Consider the following 18,592-nt stretch of genomic DNA (forward strand, 5'->3'; position numbering starts at 1 on the left):
GGGCTGGGGCGGAACACAGCCGGGCTCCGGGGCGGAGCACAGCCGGGCTCCGGGGCGGGGCACAGCGGGTGAGAGGTTCCGGGGGAGCGGCTGCCATCGTGCGTGGTGTCCGGCCGGCGGAGGCAGGATGGCTCCGGGAGTGGAGCTGGGCTTCGCTGCGGCGGTGGCCGGGCCGGGCGGGGCATGGCGGCTCCGCAGCGCCTACTTCCCCAGCAAGGTCGGGGGGCGGCCGGCGTGGCTGGGCGAGGCCGGGCTGCCGGGCCCCGCCGCCCTGCGCTGCGGCCGCTGCCAGCAGCCCTGCGCCTTCCTGCTCCAGCTGTACGCGCCGCTGCCCGGCCGCCCCGACGCCTTCCACCGCACCCTCTTCGTGTTCGCCTGCCGCGGCCCCGCCTGCTACCGCGGGTCGGGACCGCGGGGGCCCTTCCGCGGTGAGGCACAGGGAGGGAGGGAGGGATGGGTGGAGGGGGCGAGGGCGGCCGGCCGCCGCCGCGCTGACCGACGCCTGTGTCCCGCAGTGTTCCGGAACCAGCTGCCGCGGCGGAACGACACGTACCCCGAGGAGCCGCCCCCCGAGGAGCCGCCGCCGGGCCCGGCCCCCGCGCCCCCGGGGCGGCTGAGCGGCGGCGCCGCGCTGTGCCGCGTGTGCGGCTGCCCCGGGCCGCGCTGCTGCGGCCGCTGCCGCCGCGCCGCCTACTGCGGACCCGAGCACCAGGCGCTGGACTGGCGCCGCGGGCACCGCCGCTCCTGCGGGCAGCACCCGGCCGGAGGTGGGTGCGGGGCAGCGGAGACCGCTGGGGCGGGGGAAACCACGTGCTGCCGGGTGGTTAAATGCTGGAGGTGTGCCTGATGCCCTCGTGGGAAACTTCGGCTACTCACAGCACGCCGTGGGAAAGTATAAGGAATGTTACGGCCATCAGGGCACCTGATGTACACTTCAGTTGTCTGCGTGTGCTACTTAGGAGGAGATGTGCACCGAGCTGCCAAGCTGCAGGTTCTGAGTTTTAGAAATGCACCGAGCTGCGAAACTGCAGGGCTTGGAGTTCTAAAATGCTGCTAACACTGATTAGTCTGCCTTCTACATCACGTGGGTTTACAGACATTCAGAGCAATATGACACCTGTTGTTTTTTTCCACTGTCCTTAATATAGTGTGTTTCTTAACTTCTAGTCACATCTAGCAATGATGTAAATTGTTCTTGCTCATACAATATTTGTACTGTACTGTTGCTACGTAGTTTGCTGTATGGCTTTTGGGGAGAAGCCATGAAATACGAGATAACGTTTTGAAGTGGTACCTCTTTTCTGTTTTGTAGATGACTCAGCGGATGCAATTCCAGAGCATAATGAATTCCTTTTTCCAGAATATGAAATTTTGATAGAACCTGAGGAACCAGAATTTCATGATGACAGCACTGTAGATCCTGGTGATGAACAAGGAGCTGTAGAGACATCAAAGGACCCAAAAGAACAAGAGGAACTTGGAGCTACAGGCAGCACAGGTCAGAAATAAGATGCTGCCTGTAATTCTTCACAATGAAGCCTGTATCACATCTTCAAAATATAAAATACTGTGGGTTTTACATGTTTGTTGTAAACTACTGGTGAAAAAGAGCTAAATCTACACTCATTATGATGCAAGTTTGTTATAGATGTTCTGTAATATAAGTTGCTTTTACGGGAGAGACTTACTAAGCCCTGATCCCAGGAGCTGTTGAAGCAGCTGTTGCTGCAGGTAGCTTGTAGTTACAGTGTCCCTGGCATGCTTCCCATAGGTAAGGAACAACTCAAGTGAGAAGGACAGGACCTTGAACTGCTGGATGCTGTTGGAATCGGGAGATTAAATTAGACTGTCTTGACTTGGTTCCATTTGTCTTAATTTATGGAAGATACTTAAAATCTCCTTGTCTGTGCTAGAAAAAAAAAATGCTCTGAGGCTATTTTAATTGACCTTGAATTCATGATGTGTTTGCAGCGACCACACTAGCTTTGAACAGACACAGGATGGAGAGTTTGTGGTAGGGATGGAAGCAGGGGAAGGATGCTGGGTTCCCAGCCATGCCTTGCTGCGGTCCAGAGCTGTCTCAAGACTGTTTAGTGCCCCAAGTTGACGTGAGTGTTGTTGTATGACAGATACACTGTTCAGTGCTAGAAACTGAAGTCTGGCACATGCACGGCACTGGTGGCCTTTTTCAGATATCCTGAAGGTTCTGCAGTCTCAGTGATACCCACTGGGAGCCATAAACGGTAATCAGTTATCTCCTTCCCTTTTCCAGTGTTCCAGTACTGAGATGAACCTTAGGATTAAAGGGTGGGCTCAGTTCCGCGCACACTGTGTCTCACCTAAAAAATCCAATGCGCAGGCTGGAAGGTGTAAAGACCTTCCCCGGATCTCCGCTCGCGAAGACTGGCCATTATTATTATTATATAAAACTAGTAAGTGGACCTGTGTGTGACTAAATTTTAACATGGCACAAAAAGGAAGAAATCTTTGAGTGATTTACACAAGGAATGATTTGTGAAGCAAAATGCATTTACAGGTGCTAATATAGTTTTTAGTTTTTTACTGTCTTGTATTAGCCCGTAACTTTTGTTGTTCTTTTTTCTTGTTTAGGTGAAGCACATCAGTCCTTAGATGAAGAGACATTGGAAGCACTGGCAAAACGTGAGACTGAAGAAGACAAGATCTTCCAAATGTTTAAAGAAAAAGTAGCTGCTGAACCAGAGCAGGTCAGAAGAATGGGGCGGCTTAGAACTTAGTGGTTCTGGCACAGCATCCTACTGCACCTGCAACACGTTTCACCGTCTCATGTACCTAGTTAGAAATGGAAATGCCTCTCACCCTCCACACACCTAACCAACACACCCTCATTTCCTTATGTGCACAACATAATTCACGCTGAAGTATGAATTCAGGACCTGCTCATCTATCTTAAACAGAAGTTGTCCAGAATGAATGACACAGGGGTGATGAAGCCCCCACAGCATGGGAAGACCTGCCATCCTGTGACATGATTCTAACCAAAGGACATGGTGAACCACTGCATTATTCCCCAGCCTGTGGCCCTGTTGGCTTTCCTTCTCAGCAGAAGGAAAACTGCAGAGAAGAGCTCTACCACTGTCACCAGCTGCACTGGGAGGTGGTTTGGCTTTTTAAATGTTGAAGAAAATAGTGATGGCTGTAAAATTTTTACTATTTCAAACAGAAATCCCCCCCTCATACTACTTCTTGCTATTACAAGAGGCTGAAAGAGTCACAGTGTCAAACAAAAGCATGGTCCCTTGGTTCCATTCAAAGGAAACACAGGCCTAAATCTGTGAAAGTGGTGGAGGAAGAAGAAATTTTGTCCATTGTTTGCCTGGTACCTGAAGGGTTAAGGTACATACACAAAAAGTAGGAGACTTGAGTGTCTCCTTCTCAGCTTTAGGTATGTGCATCACCTCTCTGATCATCCCTGTACTGACTGATCTGCCCAGTGTCCTCTTGTTGATAATGCCTGATTTGCTATTAACAGAAAAACTAAGGACATGCCTGAAAATTCCTCCTTCTTGGACATTAGGACAATCCAGTTGCATTTGGATGCAGTACTGCATAGGAGTACATGGAGGAGCTGGATTGCATTCCTGACTTTGTGTGCAGTTCTGTGTGCTAATTATCAAGCTGCTCTTTCTCCATCTCAAGACGGTAACATACATTTCTGGGTCCCTTAATTAGGGAAATGCAAATCACTGGAATTTATCATTGCAGTTTATCCCTGGATCATTGAAAAAGTGTGATTTGCATAGTTAAGAAAACACGTATGAAACAACTCGTCTTTTTTAGAATACCACGTTTCCAAGTGATATTTTGCCATGGTTATTACTTAAAGGATCTGACCTTATTCTGTGCTGTCTACAGCTTTGTCTACCTGTAAATACCAATTTTATACCAAAACGAAAAGATAGTCATGAGAACTTTTGCTCTATTTCAGATTATTAGATACTGCAGAGGAGGAGAAGGCCCAATCTGGGTGTCGGGTGAAAACAGGCCTGAAGAAAAAGATATCCCTAATTGTTTATGTGGTGCCAAAAGGATTTTTGAATTCCAGGTATGTAAACTCATTTAAAAATAATACAGGTTATTTTATATATATGTATATATAAATATATATCTATAAATATATATATATTTCAGACTTAACATGATCTAATTGTATAGCGGTTGGCTTGTAGTTAGGGCAAGAACGTTGAAGTTGCTACATACTAACTATGTTAAATGATTGCACAGAGCCTTTATATACTATTGTAACTGCTTTTTCCACCACATAATTTGCACTATCCATAAAATGGTGCTCTTGTGAATATGGAATCATCTCTTAAGTAACAGGAGTCCAGTATTATATATTTCAAAAATTAAAAAGCCTTATGTAAATATGTCTGGCTGGAAGTATTCACCTGTAGAATTTTGAATGCTAGAGATGTATGCATGGTGAATACACTTAATGTCATGCAAAAGTAAAACATAGTTATGAAGGTAATTTCAAATGGAGTGAGGCTCAGAACTGGGGCAGGGCATATTAGGTCAAATAAAACTTCTATAGATGAAGTAAATAGGACTGTGCTTTTGATTCTTTGGGCATCTACTACACTGCTTTGGGAATTTCAAATTTATTTTATTTGAGCTGCTGTACGCACAGTCGCTTCAGCTGGGATTTGGTGTAAGAGAGCATAAATTCTCTTACACCAAATGCAGGACCCTTCTTCAGGAAGAGAAGCAGGGACAGGGGAGAAAGCTGTGGCCTGCCTCTAAGCCTTTTGGTTTTCCTTGAAGATTATGCCACAGCTCCTGAACCACCTTCAGGTTGACAGCCTTGGAGAGAGCATTGACTGGGGAACGCTGGTGGTGTACACTTGTGCTGACAACTGCGGTGGGGCAAACGAATACCTGGAAGAGTTCATATGGAAACAAGACTATTCCGTGGGCCATGGTTTACCAAGTTGAGTCATCTAAATGGAGTACTTGCCCTGTTTCATTGCATCTTTGCGCTGTGCAAACAGGTGGTTGAACTAGAAGTCACTGTTAACAGTGGATCTTGTAACAGTGATAAAACTGCTATAACTAGACCTCGAACAGCCTCTCACTTGTGCTCCAGGGAAGCTTTTACATCAACCTGGTCATGAAGCCAGATGTGTTTGTTCTGTGAGTTTCATTTCAAATCTCATTTCTCACTGTTTTAATAAAGATGAAAAGCTTTGGATTGGTGAAATTATCTTTTGTTGGTGATTGATAGAACTTCAAAAACTTAAAGACTGGTGTCTGTCAGGATTTTGTTCTCTTTCTGAACAGGTACACTCAGTCTAATTTGACAGTTCTTACATGTTCTGATCGAGTGGTTGTTGGAGATAAAAGGCACAAAATTAAGTGTTTTATTGGACTTAAACTATTTCTGCATGGAGCTAATAGTTTTAACTCTGGTGCAGAAGCAGTTTTAACAAAGTGAGCCATACCAGAACACATTTTTCTTGTTACATACTGCCTGTAGCAGCAGATTTTCAAGCTGAATTGTACCTTAAGTCTGCCAGCTTTAGTAAAGTTTAAAAATAAGTGCCCTCCGGAGGGATTCTTCTGCTATTTGACAGTCTTATAGCTGAGGCAAGAGAAAAGTGAAACCATAATGCTGAGGTTACTGTGGTAGCTGCTTAACTACTCCTGTGGTTATAGCTACATTTGCAGAAAAGGCTTTTTTGTGTGTGTCAGTAGAGAATGGACTTCAGTTACATATTCCCTTATCCATCTCCAACCATTCACAGCTGCTTACCAGCGACTATGAAAGTAATTTTATGAAAGTCCTAGGCCCACTGTGGGGTCTTTGGGATCATTTAGATGTTGAAAATACTCAAGTGAGCAGGCAGAGAACGCTGTACCTGTAACTGGTTTTGTTGATGCAGGACTTAATTTCTAGAAAGGAAATTTTAAGCCTTGGTACTCATCATGAAACAGCATTTTAAGTTACTGTAGTACAGCTCAACTGATTTTACTGAAAACCATCCCATAGTTACGGAGGGCTCCAGTTGAAGAGTTTTTCAGGTAAGTTGGTAATAATTCAGGGTCCTGCAAAAGCAGGGACAGTCCTACAATTACAATTAAGAGCTCTCAGGAATGTTCATGAGCTCACAGCACAGAGTGCTGTGACACTGAAGGCAGTGTTTGAGTATCATGAACTTATCCTGGCACAGCTACATTATTAGACAGCATCTTTCTGAAAAGAATCATGAAACCAATTAATAAACACCTAGAGAAACACTGGTGTAGAGAGAAGACTGAAGATTAAGGTCACTCAGTATTTGTAAATGGAGCAATATCAAAGCCAGCCAAAACTTCATTTGGTCTGGAATGAAACACCAACTTCGTAAAGAGATCATGGTTTACATTTGGGTTAGTTTTAGATAAAAGTTGTTTGAAATAACGTGCAAGTCAGAGAGAGTTTACTATTACTGAAAATTTACTGAAGAAAAAAGTTTATTTTTAGTTCTCAGCCCATTAAGCTTCAAGCACGGTTCAGAAGGAAGATTATGTACATACTGACTAGTTGGAAGGGCTTTGACATTTTACAGGAACACTAATATAGTGAAACTGTCAGAGCTGGTAAAATACAAAAGTAGTAATTTAAAGAAATTCTAGGAGCTAAGCAGGGATCTTTTGTTCCAATTCAGTCAAGTGTAGCTATTTAAGACTTGCCTAAATCCCATCTCCTGACAACACCTACTTGAACACAAACTTTTTTAACCAGTCATCTCTTTTGTTTTAACGTATTGGAAGTATTCAAGGTAGACGTTTCTAAGGATGTGACTGCTAGTGAATAAGCCAGAGTCTCTCAAAATAACAAGTCACTTACAGTAGTGCATATGCTAACAAAAGATCCAGATTTAAAAAAAAACCAAAAAAAACCAAAAAAACAATGTATTTCACTCTACCAGATGGGTAATTTTAAAATTTATTAAGACAGTTCCCATAGTTGTATAAACGGGGTTTATTGTACATGTGGAGCTGAAGAAGGAAAGAGAAGAAAGGTATGTATTATATATATATATGTACAGTGAGCCATTTTCATTAATAAATTTATCCTATCTTGTTTAATACTGGAAAGCGGGAATGTGTCTGGCACCAAAGAAATTAAAGTTGAAAAAATTTAAAAGTTAAAGTTCTGAAAATTATAAAATCATGGTCTTATGGAAGGAACTTAAAACATATATACATGGCAATTTAAGTGGTTTATACACTGAGTGACACAGTTGCATTCGTCTTTAAACCAACTTACAGATTTCCTATTAATAGAACTGGCATTAAAACTATTTAAAAGCTAGAATATAAATAAAAATCAGAGGGACTGCTCTAGGAACAGCCCAGTAAAGCAACTCACAGTAACTCAGTAGACATATTCAAGAATACAGTTCCCCTTGACCATCAGGGAAGTAGGCACTAACTGGGAAATAGTCCAAGTCCTGGTGTTGCAGTTGCACTGGAAGTCCGTCTCTTGTTACTGCTGTGCCATACACAATACCTTTTAAAATAGACCCCTGATTTCTCTGAAACATGTAGAAACTGTTACGTTGTCTTTCTGAATCCCTTTAAAATAGGATAGATGTTTTCAAATGCTTCATAGATTTCTGCTCGTACTTTAGCACCTGGAAAAAGACAGGGAATAAAGTTAGTTTGTACCTTTTACCTAATACTCTATTTTAGGTTTTAGAATGTTTATTTCAATGTGACTCTATATAAAACCTATGCATATCCATAAATCCTTATTTTTACAATCTTTTTAAAAACACATTTCATAGAGAGCATACATTACCAGCCTTCTCACTGTTTATTTTGAAAACTGTTACTACTTTCATTAGCATCTCTGTGCAGATGCTAACCTGCAAATGGGATCATCCTATACATAATTTCCACAGAAGACCCAGCTACAAAGCACAGCCCCGCAGGATGTTTCTGCAGAAAGGCTTAACTGATGGAGATTTTCTGAGTGTGAACAGCTGTAAGAGGAAGGTCTGACAGTGGAGACTGCTGCAGAGGCCTGCCCATTCCCCATACTGCAGGGACATGATTCTTTGCCCTGCCAGTCTTGTGGGTTTTTTTCCATAGCAAGACAGTATGAGGGGAAAAGGAAGGGTGTAGGTGGAGTGTCTCAGGTTGAAGAAGTCCTAGAGCTCAGCCCTTCTTTGTCTGCTGTATCATGAGAGAATGGCAGCATCCTGCAGCCAAGCTGCCAAAGAACAGCAAAGACATAGTGCAGGTAGCTCAGTGTGCAGCTGCAGCGCTGAGATGCAGACTGAGGTGTGTGTAGCAGGACTCCCAGGCAAGACACCATGAACTGCCTGCCAACCGTTTGCATAACAAAGGACACCAACAAAGGACACCAGGACCTGTGGGACAGCCAGGTGGCCACGCTCAGAGACACAGCAGGAGCCAAGGACTCAGCTGGAAGACCCCAGACTATTTCATTTAGACTGTGAGGGTATAAAAACTTTTGTTAAAAACTACATATATATATAAATTCTTTTGTTCAGGGTCCCTCCTCGGGGGCACCCAGCTCGAGCTGTTATTTTGTTATTGCACCAAGATGAGACTGTACTATGGGAAGCTAGGGGTGGAGCTGGTAAGGAAACCTTGTCTGACTGTGTGAATGTGGTGTGTGTAGCAAGTCAAGTGGGGCACCTGTCGGCTTACTGGAGACTGCCCCGCTGCAAACAGGCTTTGGTCCTGGTGCAAGTGGTGCTGGTCTGACTGCCAGAGTGGCTCCTGGATGGTTGGACAGGGAAGTTTCCTTAACATCATCCACAGAACATTCTAACTCTTCTTTCTCAGTACTGTCATCTCTAAAGGAAAGTGTGTTCTCTGTAATACAGTCTAAATCTCACCTACTGGAGTAAGATACTATCTTGACTTACCAGTTAAAACCACTTTTCCAGAAACAAAAATAAGCAGTACAATTCTTGGCTTGATCATTCTGTAGATTAATCCAGGAAACAATTCTGGCTCATAGCTGTAAGAGAAGAGAGTAAGTGTTTAAACTTGTAAGCTTTTGAACACACGTTCCACTCTTATCTTCTGCAGGACTGGGCAGAGCAGACACAGACCACTGAAACCTGGAGAGGGTAGTAGGGAAGATTATTCTGATAGGTTCATAATGGGCAGCCTCAGCTGCACCTAAGGCAGTGCAGAGATGAGAACAAAGATGCAGGTTTCCCTGTGGTGCAAGGGAACAATCTAAACAGATGTCACTCTCTGAGCTAGCTAGTACGCAACAGGAATGAAACACAAGCAAGCCTCTTTTTACCTGCTGAACTGCTGGTGTGTGAGTACCAATCCTTCCAGTCTGATGGGAAATTTCACGTCACAGCTGCCCACCATGTTCTGAATTTTAAAATCCAAAAATTTTGCAGGAAAACCCAGTTTCTGAACAACTCTTGCATACTTCCTTGCTGCCAGTCTGGATTGCTCCTCACTGAAGTGAGAAAAGGATATCTGTATTATTGCCTCAGTCATGTATTACTTGAAGCACACAGCATGAAACCACAAATATCTAACTGGGAGAAAAATGGCTGTGTGGAGGGAAAAGGAAGGTCACATGCAAAATCTTTATATTCAAAACTACCAAGTAGCACTGGTTTTCATGCTAATTTTGGTAGTAATACCCTGAACACCACTAGTGTTGCACTCACTGTTCACGAGGCACAAAACAGTAAATTATAAATCCATATATTTCACGCTTTTAAAATATTGACCAGAGTCCCTCTAATGGGACATGGGAACTGTTATGTAAGTTATCAGCATAGAACAACTTTGAACTACTACTGCTAGAAAATACACGTTTCTATAAAAATCTCTCAACTGCCAAAATCTTTTGCTTGATTGAGCCCAGGAATTCGAATGGGTTTAACACAACTGCACAGCCTTACATGGTGTTGCAGAATTCAGTTTGTTTCAGGTTTATAAACAGCTGTGCATCTGGTTGTTCTTGACGCAGAGTAGGACAACTTGAACTTCAAGTGTCACCAGGCAGAGAAAAGTTTTCCCTGTACAGCTCTATTCATTCATCTCTGCTCATTAGCTTATTCCTTCTGGATTCCTAGTAGAGTTCTTCAGAGCAGAATTTCTATTCTGGCCACCAGAGTTAAATTTTTGTTTAGTTTTCAAGTCTTGTGCTTCAATGATCATGTTAAGAGCTAACTAACTAAGATCAGACAACCAGGACCAGAGACTTGGAGCTCTTGTCCTGTGATGAATGAAACTACTTAAATATAAAAACCTTCTGCCACTGCCCCAACAGTTTGAGCAGTTCCAGTGCATAGTCACTGAATTTTTAAATTATTAGAAAAAAGCAGATAATTGCAAAGCCAAAGAACTGAATATAATAACTTCTGCAAACCAGTTTATTAGACTGGATTAAAGAGCTTCAGAAATAGAACTACCATTTCCCCTTTAGTTGGGAAGTCCCTTTAGTCATGAAAAGAAAGTTCGCATAGAAATGTGTATTACACAAACAGCTGTGAAGCAACATTAGTTGTACCTGTATGACTTAGATGTAAATATATATATATAAAAAAAAAAAAATTACTTCTAAAGCATTATGGTACACGAGAAGAGACAGCGTGAATTAGTTTGCTTTTAGTGCCTAAACATACCTTTTTGCTCCTGTGCACACCATTTTTCCAGAGCTGAATATCAGTGCAGTAGTACGTGGTTCTCTTATTCTCATAATAACAGCAGCAAAACGCTGAAATGTGAGCATTGAGGCTATTAGTGATATATTGCTGTAATCACTGCATTAAAACCAAAACTGCATCATCTAAGGAGCAAGTTACACTGTAGCATAAAGAAATACTAAGTTCAAACATACTCACTGATCACTCAAAGTTTTCTTGAAATGCTTACATCATAAGTACCTTCAAACACACACAATGAGAGGTAGAGCCAGGCAGGAAGGATATTTACCATTGCATTGCTATTTTACTAAGTTAATCTCTCGTTATATGCAACATATAAATAATGCTAACATTTGCATCAGAGCAATAGAGACAACTTCAAAAATAAATTTAAAATATTTCCTCCAAATGTCTTGAAATTTGATCTAAGTACAGTGGAAGACTATCTGCAAAAATTTTATGATCCGTTTTGTTTCTGTGTCTTAAAAAAAAATAAATTGGACAATGTTACAATACCAGCAAACAGATCAGCTAGAGATCAAAGTTCTGTGTAAACAGAGGTCACCTTGGCTACCACAGTAGGACACAGCAGCCCGGTTAGCTCTACCTTTTTATGTTAAGTAAGCATTTCCAAATATTCTTAAACTCCTTGAAGCTAGAGATACTGGAAACTGATGCAGGCATACACACATACACAAGTAAACCCTTCTTTGTTGTATTTAACTTGGACTAGCTCACCATGCAGTCCCACGAATTGTTCTGCTGGCATAACCAAGGCGGTAGCGTGGGTAACCCAAGAGCGCATTTGTCAAAATATGTCTTAAATAGTACAGCCAAGCACCATCTTTCTGTGATAGATGAGTGTACTGACTAAACGCCAGGAGTGTGTTACATAAGCCTCCTTTCTCTCTGACATGGAAAACAGTGTTTCGTATTGATTATTCTAGCCTACGAGTTTTACACAGCCACCTACCCTCCTACCTTAGGAGTCACCACGGCTTGCTCAAATTTTTGCTGCACTAGTATCTTACTCACAATTATGTAACAGCATCACTGATATAAGCTTTCAGGAACAATCATTTATGACATACGCCTGCATGCATGCTTTAAACCTTTGAGAACAGAGTTCAGGTAAACTGCAGCCAAGTCCTAAAGAGTAAAGCAAAAAAACCCTAACACCCAGGAAAAATGAAGTCTTCCCAAGGGTAACCAATTGAACTACGTAACATCTAAACTTTTATTGGTGTCCAGCTACTGTGGTTGCAAAGATAGCATTTCCAAGAGGAGCCACCCAAAAGAAAAATGAAGAGACATAATGGTCCTGATTTAACACTCCAGGTCCTCTGCTGTTGTTCAAGGTTTCCCACGCTAAAACAACCCCACAATTTAACACACTACCATTTAGGAGTAGCAGGTAACTTAAAAGTCGATGTGCAAAAAAAATCAATTTCACTTTGGTGTTTCACCAAACTTAGCCATCAGAAGCAATGAGATGGCAGGAGTACTGGGGGAGAACACAAGAGAACAGAGGGGAATCAAGACTCTAAAAAAATGAGCAACTGCGCTGTGATCACAAGAATTCCAAGGGAACAGGTTAGGTAGAGGAAGCCATGGAATATACAGAACAACCATGCCCATATGAACAGTAGCAGAGTTACCATAAAAGGCTTGGCCAGTGTACTACACTGGTTAGGTTCTTCTACCAAATTACAACCTGGTGCAAATCACAGCTACCTCAGTATAAAAATGCTTTTTACTAATTTGACAGAATGTTCTAAGTTTATTAAAAATTTCTTCTTAAACTACAGTATAAAACTGCATCTCTATCAGGAAGGTTTTTTGGTCTATTGCAGAAACCTGCAGCCACAACCTTTGAAATACATTTCTCTTACCTTGGGATTATATTCAGCATTTCGGGCACGAAGCGCAATAGTTTTTAGGTCAAGTTTGCAACCAAGATTCACTGTGGACACAATATTCCTGAAGACAGGTGAGAGAAATACATTAAAAAGACAGTAAGAAATTCACATGTCTTCCTTGTTTTTAACAAAGCTTAACTGATTTTACTTTTTCATTATTTTGTTTCTCCAAGAGAGTTTGAATGGCATTTTTCCTATTAACAGGTGCACCAAGCAGTGTTTTGATGTAGTTCCTAAGGCATGATTGTTGATTCCCACTTTTCTGCCAGCTATTATGAAAACTGCCCCATGAGAAGAACTCTATTTCAGTTTGGCTGGAAAAGTTCTTGATTCTGAGAGCCCTCACCACAGTCAGAGAAGCTGCTGGAAACAGGAGAAAATGAGGTAGTACCATCTGAAATTTTCCTTGCTATGCCCTTCAAGGAGGAAGGTGCAGAACTAAGTGGGAATGGCACAGGAGGTAAATCCATTGCCAGGAGATGGGATAGCAGATCTCTAGGAAGTTTAAAAGAAGTTCCTAAATACAAAATTTTGTTCTGTGGGAAAACCCTGAAATTTAAAGGTCCTCAATGTGGTGTGGGGGGAATGGATATGAGAAACTACTCTTTCAATTCAGCTTATCCATTTCTCTTTGCCCCTTCCATAAATTTCTGAAAAAGTCCCTTTAAAACTGAAGTTCAATGAAAATACTTCCATACCTAAACTTAGAACTAGTACTAGAGTTTTCTTCCCTTCTTACAAACTCAGTGTTAGCCATGAACTAGAAAAGGCAACATGATGAACTCCTAAAGTGCATAGAGTTAAAAGTAACAATGGTGTTAAATGAAGACATAGTAAGTGAAGAACATCCTCCACTGTTATACTGAAAAGATGTATGGTTGACAAATCACTAAGAAACTGTTTATATTATTAAGTGGTTTACAAATGAAGCTAAGCTAAAAAGCAAAAATTACTCATATTGCTACAGGAGACCCATACATTCTGGGTCCTCCCTTTTCACCAAAATGCAGTACCCAATTCCTGATGTGACTTTGGTCCTAAGTCTTTAAAAGGCTATCTGAGAAAGAACACAGTGCACTACCACATGGAGCACTCACTGTAGTTGTGGCACTATCCCAGAACTCTCTGATGCTGGTGTTGCAGGAGTTATTGGTGTCATTGGAGTCATTGGAGAGGGGTACAGAGGTGTGGTTCCTGGTAAAGGGGCTGTGGTAAGAGTCTGTGAATGGAAGAGCTGGGGAGTTTGACCAGATGTTCCCTGTGTTGCTTGCTGTGATGTAGATTGCTGTGCTGCTTGTTGCTGCTGCTGCTGCCGCTGCTGTTCCTCTAATATAGACAGACTGTTGGTGCTCTGGACAGGCTGTGGTGTCAGTCCTGTGCCATATGGCATCATTGGGCTAAAAATGGGAATTCCCGGAGTCATTGCACCCTACAGAAGAAAACATGAAACAGAAACCACAGATCATGTTGATTCCATTTTGTTTTTAAGAGACAAAGTTTTCAGGGGGAGTCTAAAAATAAATCTGTGTAAATTGACTTGATCATCTCAAACCTAGAGCACATACTAACTTGTTAAAAAGAGTAAGTCCTTGGAAATGCTTAATAGAATAAAGCATAAATGTTTTACAGAATAAAAGACTACTCCTAGGGATCTAGGGATCTGATGTGTTTCTCACACTACCTTGCAAGCATGTCTCAACTTTGACCCATAATTTAATTTGCAATTGTTTGAATAGACTGTGCCCATTTTACCAAACACATTCTTAGCCCAGCAACAATCTATTATGCACGTAGTTTAAAGGGCAACCACCAAAATTAAATTAATCTTTCCAACTTGTCAGTCATGTTTCTACTTAGAGGAACCCCATGTTTCTTATACCTCTGGATATACACACTGATGGTTTTAAAATTCTGCTTTATACTAGTATTATTCGATACCTAGCAGAATTTTTCAGATCTGCAAACAAAAAACCCCTGAAGTTACATGCAAGAAATGGAAAATACTTTCACATACAGAAAAAAATCAGATAACAGTTGCATCTTAGATCATTTGCTTTTACCTGAGGGGAGGCTAAGCCTTGAGCATAGGGTGGCAAACTGTTGTTCTGATCCATGATTCCAGTTATTTCTTTGGTGAGGCCAGAAGTATTTCCTTCAATTAATTTAAATAAACTTCAAATCCTAGAGGACTTTTAACCGTTTAAAACATTCCAGCAAAGTAGCTTTTAAAGCCAAGTTGAAAGGTGCTAGGAAAACATCAGCTCCAGAGAAATAGGTTGTGAGTCTAAAACACTAACCAAAACCTGAAAAGAAAAAGAGTAATATCTTGAGAATAATACCTAAAAATAAAATGAAAAACAAACCTATGAGCTGCTGACTCAGATAGAAGACGCACACCCACGTATAAATACATAGAAGAAAATTCACGCTTATGCACACACACATGCACAATACATAAAAATAACCTTTTTCAGGCACAGTCCACAGAAACTTTGCAGCGTGATTCTGCTGAAGCCCCTGACAGGTTATCTGACTCACATGGGCAGGCCTCTGTCTAAACAAACCTTCCTGCACAAACAATTCAAGCCATTAATGCTCATTCTACTCCAAGGTTTGCTTTATCTGGAAAAGCACAGATTTTTTTAGAATTTAATTCCCCTGACTACTAACCAACAGGCTTACCGACACATTGCTTGTAAGCCTCTTCCTGGCAATTTTAAGGCTTGGGCTTTCAAAAATTATTTTTTTCTTCTATGAGAAAAGCATCACTGGTCAAATCAGAACTAGGAAAACCTCTTATCCACTTCCAATAGACTTCAAATAACAGGGGATATGTGCTTTATCGGAAAAAAAAAAAAAGTGAAAAACCACTTCAGGTGTACCAGTGAAACATCCACATGATTTGATTTTATTTTTTCAACTATAGCTCTGTTTCTGTCTTATGGAAATAAACAACACAAGTGAAGAATTTAAATTTTATGCTATCAATGATATAAAATATTTTCCCATTAATTTGTAAGTTCCTTAACTATTGCCTAGAAATACTCAAGGTCATTTTCAGGCCAGAGGTTGGCCACCTCAAAATCTGAAGAAAGCCTATTCAGGCTTTTTTTTTTCCCTTTAGAGATATGAGAGCTTAGAATTACAATAATATTTACACTGCAGCTAAAAAGCCCTGCTTTTTTTTTCCCCGATGACTATAAGATATTACGATCTTTACCCTCACCGAAGGTATCAAGCAGAGCACCCAGGTTTTACAGCCTGGGGACAGGGGTACATTAGAAGCCTAGACATTACCCTGGAAGAAATAAAGCCAACTCCTCGACAGCCTGGTGAGAAGCCTGGATACCAGGCATGCCAGAGCCTGCGGCGAGGACACCGGCTACGCAGAGGCCCATCTTGTAGCCACCTAACGAGACTTGCCACTACAAACGCTAAGCAACGTCTTGGTCCAGGGAACAGAGTCCAGAAGCAGGGGACACCACGGAGGAGGCCCCGACCCACCCCCGAGGCCCCGTTCGGGCTCCCCCCGCCAACCACACAGCAGCGCCGGGCATGCGGCCACCGCTTCCCGGTGCCCTCCAGCCCCTCTCGCTCCCCACCCAGCACCGGCCACGAAGCCGCGCAGGGTCCCGCCGCTGCCCGCGCCCAGCCCGCCCCCGCCGCCACCCGAGCCGCTCGCTGCCGAGCCGCGCCGGAGCCCCGCGGCGGGGCAGGGCAGGGTAAGGCGGCCGGGGGCGAGGAGTCCCTCCCCGCTCTCCCCGCCGCGGCTCAGGCCGCCCCGCAGGCGCGGAGCGAGCCCGGCCCCGCGCACCATCCCCGCCCTCCAGGCCCGGCCCGGCCCGGCCCGGCCCGCACCACGGCGGCCCCACCGCCCCCTCGGCGTGCGGCGGCCGCAGGGCCCGGCGGAGCTCCGTACCTGCCGCCCTGCTCCGCTCCGCTCCCGCCGCGCTCAGCGCCCGCCGGAGCACGGCCCGGCCCGCCCCCGCCCCGCCGGCGCGCCCGCCGCGTCACTTCCCGCCGCCGCCGCCGGGAGAGGAAGAACCTTGGCTTCCCGGGGAAGAACTTTCCGAAATTCAACAAGGGCAATTGCGGGGTCCTGCGCCTGGGGAGGGATAATCCCATGCACCAGTACAGGCTTGGGGCCGACCTACTGGAATGTAGCTGTGCGGAGAAGGGCCTGGGGGATCCTGGTGGACAAGGAGCTGTGTGTGGGCCAGCAGTGTGGTCTTGTCTCCCAGAAGGCCAGTGATGTCCTGGTGCATTAGGAAGAGCATTCCCAGTAGATCGAGCGAGGCCCCTCTGCTCCACGTCTGGAGTACTGTTTCCAGTTCTGGGCTCCTCAGTACAAGAGAAACATGGAGCTCCTGGAGCAGGTCCAGGGATTAAGGGACTCTCTTATGAGGAAAGGCTGAGGGAGCTGGACCTGTCCAGCCTTGAAAACAGATGACTGAGAGGGGACCCCATCAGTGTGTATAAATATCTAAAGGGTAGGTGTTGAGAGGATGGAGCTAGGCTCTTCTCGGTGGTGCCAAGTCATAGGATGAGGCAATGGGCAGAAACTGATGGACAGGAAGCTCCTGAATGTGAAGAATTTCTGTACTGTGTGGGTGACTGCACACTAGAACAAATTGACCAGAGAGGTTGTGGAGTCTCCGTCATTGGAGATATTCAAGAACCATCTGGACACAATCCTGTGCTATGTGTTCTTGGATGATCTTGCTTGAGCAGCAAGGTGGCCCACTGCAGTCCCTTCCAGCCTGACCGACCCTGCAGTGCACGAGGCCTGGTTGCAGGGGCTATGCTGGAGGTTTTCCCCCGTGTTATAGCTGTACAGACTTACACACCGCAGTGTTGCACTGGCGGCTCTTGCTGCTGTCTGTGTGCAGCACCCATGGAGGCTGCAGCCATCTCAGCTGTGCTTCCCAAGCAGAGTGACGCACTTCTCCTCCAGAATATCACATGTGTCTCCTGCATCTCTCTGTCCCTCTGTCCTTCTCCCCTAGCACCACTTCAAGCTTCTGCCCCAGCCCTTCTCTCTTGTTTCCACTCATGCCATGGCACCTGGCACCACAGCTCATGGCCCACCTCAAGGACTTGATGAGACCCCATCTGGAGTACTGTGTCCAGCTCTGAGGTCCTCAGCACAAGAAAGACCTGGACCTGTTGGAGCAAGTCCAGAGGAAGGCCACCAAGATGCTTAGAGGGATAAAGCACCTCTTGTACAAGAAAAGGCTGAAATAGTTTGCCTTGTTCAACCTGGACAAGAGGAGGCTTTGGGGGGACCTAATTGCAGCCTTCCAGTACCTGAAGTGAGCCTACAATAAAGGCAGGGACGTTTTACAAGAGCATGTAGTGGCAGGACAAGGAGGAAGGGCTTTAAACTGAGGGAATAGGTTTATATTAGGTACTGTGAGGAAGTTCTTCGCTGTGAGGGTGGTGAGGCACTGGCACACATTGTCCAGAGAAGTTGGGGATGTCCCATTCCTGGCAGTGTTCAAGGCCAGATTGGGTGGTGCTCTGACCAATCTGGTCTACTGAAAGGTGTCCCTGTCCATGGCAGCAGGGTTAGGACTAGATGATCTTTAAGGTCCCTTCCAACCCAACCCAATCTATGATTCCCGACGCTTGGTCTTCACAACGGTTCTCAAGGTGCTCCCTCCTACGGAGCCAGAGCCACCCTGGTCCCCACCTGCCCAAATACTAGATGCTCTTTGATGGCTCCACCACAGCTGCTTATCAACCTGCGCGTTTCCGTGAGCGGGCGCGCAGATGTCAGGGGCTGGCAGCGCTTGGACTGGGCAAGAAGCGGTGCCTGTGATGCCAGGAGGGCCCGGGCACACACCGAGCTGCTGGCGGGGGCGGTGATAGCGAGGCACGGGCGAGTGCCGCCCCCTACAGCGGCCCCTCCGCCCGCCCGCCCGCCCGGGCGCGGCGCTCGCCGCCCGGCGGAGCTGCCGAGAGGAGGCGGCGCTGCCGTGTCGGAGC

The 18,592-nt window shown here is 44.6% G+C and overlaps 2 protein-coding genes across 3 annotated transcripts; one reads left to right on the top strand and one right to left on the bottom strand.

Moving 5' to 3' along the window:
- The first annotated feature begins 113 nt into the window (after positions 1-113).
- Positions 114-5,245, top strand: PDCD2 (programmed cell death 2). Its single transcript, XM_050315782.1, has 6 exons — positions 114-428; positions 516-767; positions 1,313-1,498; positions 2,611-2,726; positions 3,968-4,084; positions 4,807-5,245. The coding sequence occupies exons 1-6, from the start codon at positions 128-130 to the stop codon at positions 4,975-4,977; spliced, it is 1,143 nt and encodes a 380-aa protein (XP_050171739.1). The 5' UTR covers positions 114-127; the 3' UTR covers positions 4,978-5,245.
- Positions 5,246-6,937: 1,692 nt separating this feature from the next.
- TBP (TATA-box binding protein) lies at positions 6,938-16,598 on the bottom strand. Of its 2 annotated transcripts, none has more exons than XM_050315783.1 (8): positions 16,524-16,598; positions 14,665-14,907; positions 13,702-14,033; positions 12,578-12,665; positions 10,665-10,756; positions 9,317-9,484; positions 8,928-9,022; positions 6,938-7,661 (listed from the first exon to the last, which is right to left on the bottom strand). In XM_050315783.1, the coding sequence occupies exons 2-8, from the start codon at positions 14,716-14,718 to the stop codon at positions 7,582-7,584; spliced, it is 909 nt and encodes a 302-aa protein (XP_050171740.1). In that variant the 5' UTR covers positions 14,719-14,907; positions 16,524-16,598; the 3' UTR covers positions 6,938-7,581. The 2 variants fall into 2 exon arrangements, with proteins under 2 accessions (XP_050171740.1, XP_050171741.1); XM_050315784.1 differs by lacking the exon at positions 16,524-16,598 and adding an exon at positions 15,070-15,086.
- Positions 16,599-18,592: the final 1,994 nt, after the last annotated feature.

Source organism: Myiozetetes cayanensis, unplaced genomic scaffold, assembly GCF_022539395.1.
Source record: "Myiozetetes cayanensis isolate MyiCay16 unplaced genomic scaffold, myiCay2020 scf2-11, whole genome shotgun sequence".
Classification (NCBI taxonomy): domain Eukaryota; kingdom Metazoa; phylum Chordata; class Aves; order Passeriformes; family Tyrannidae; genus Myiozetetes; species Myiozetetes cayanensis.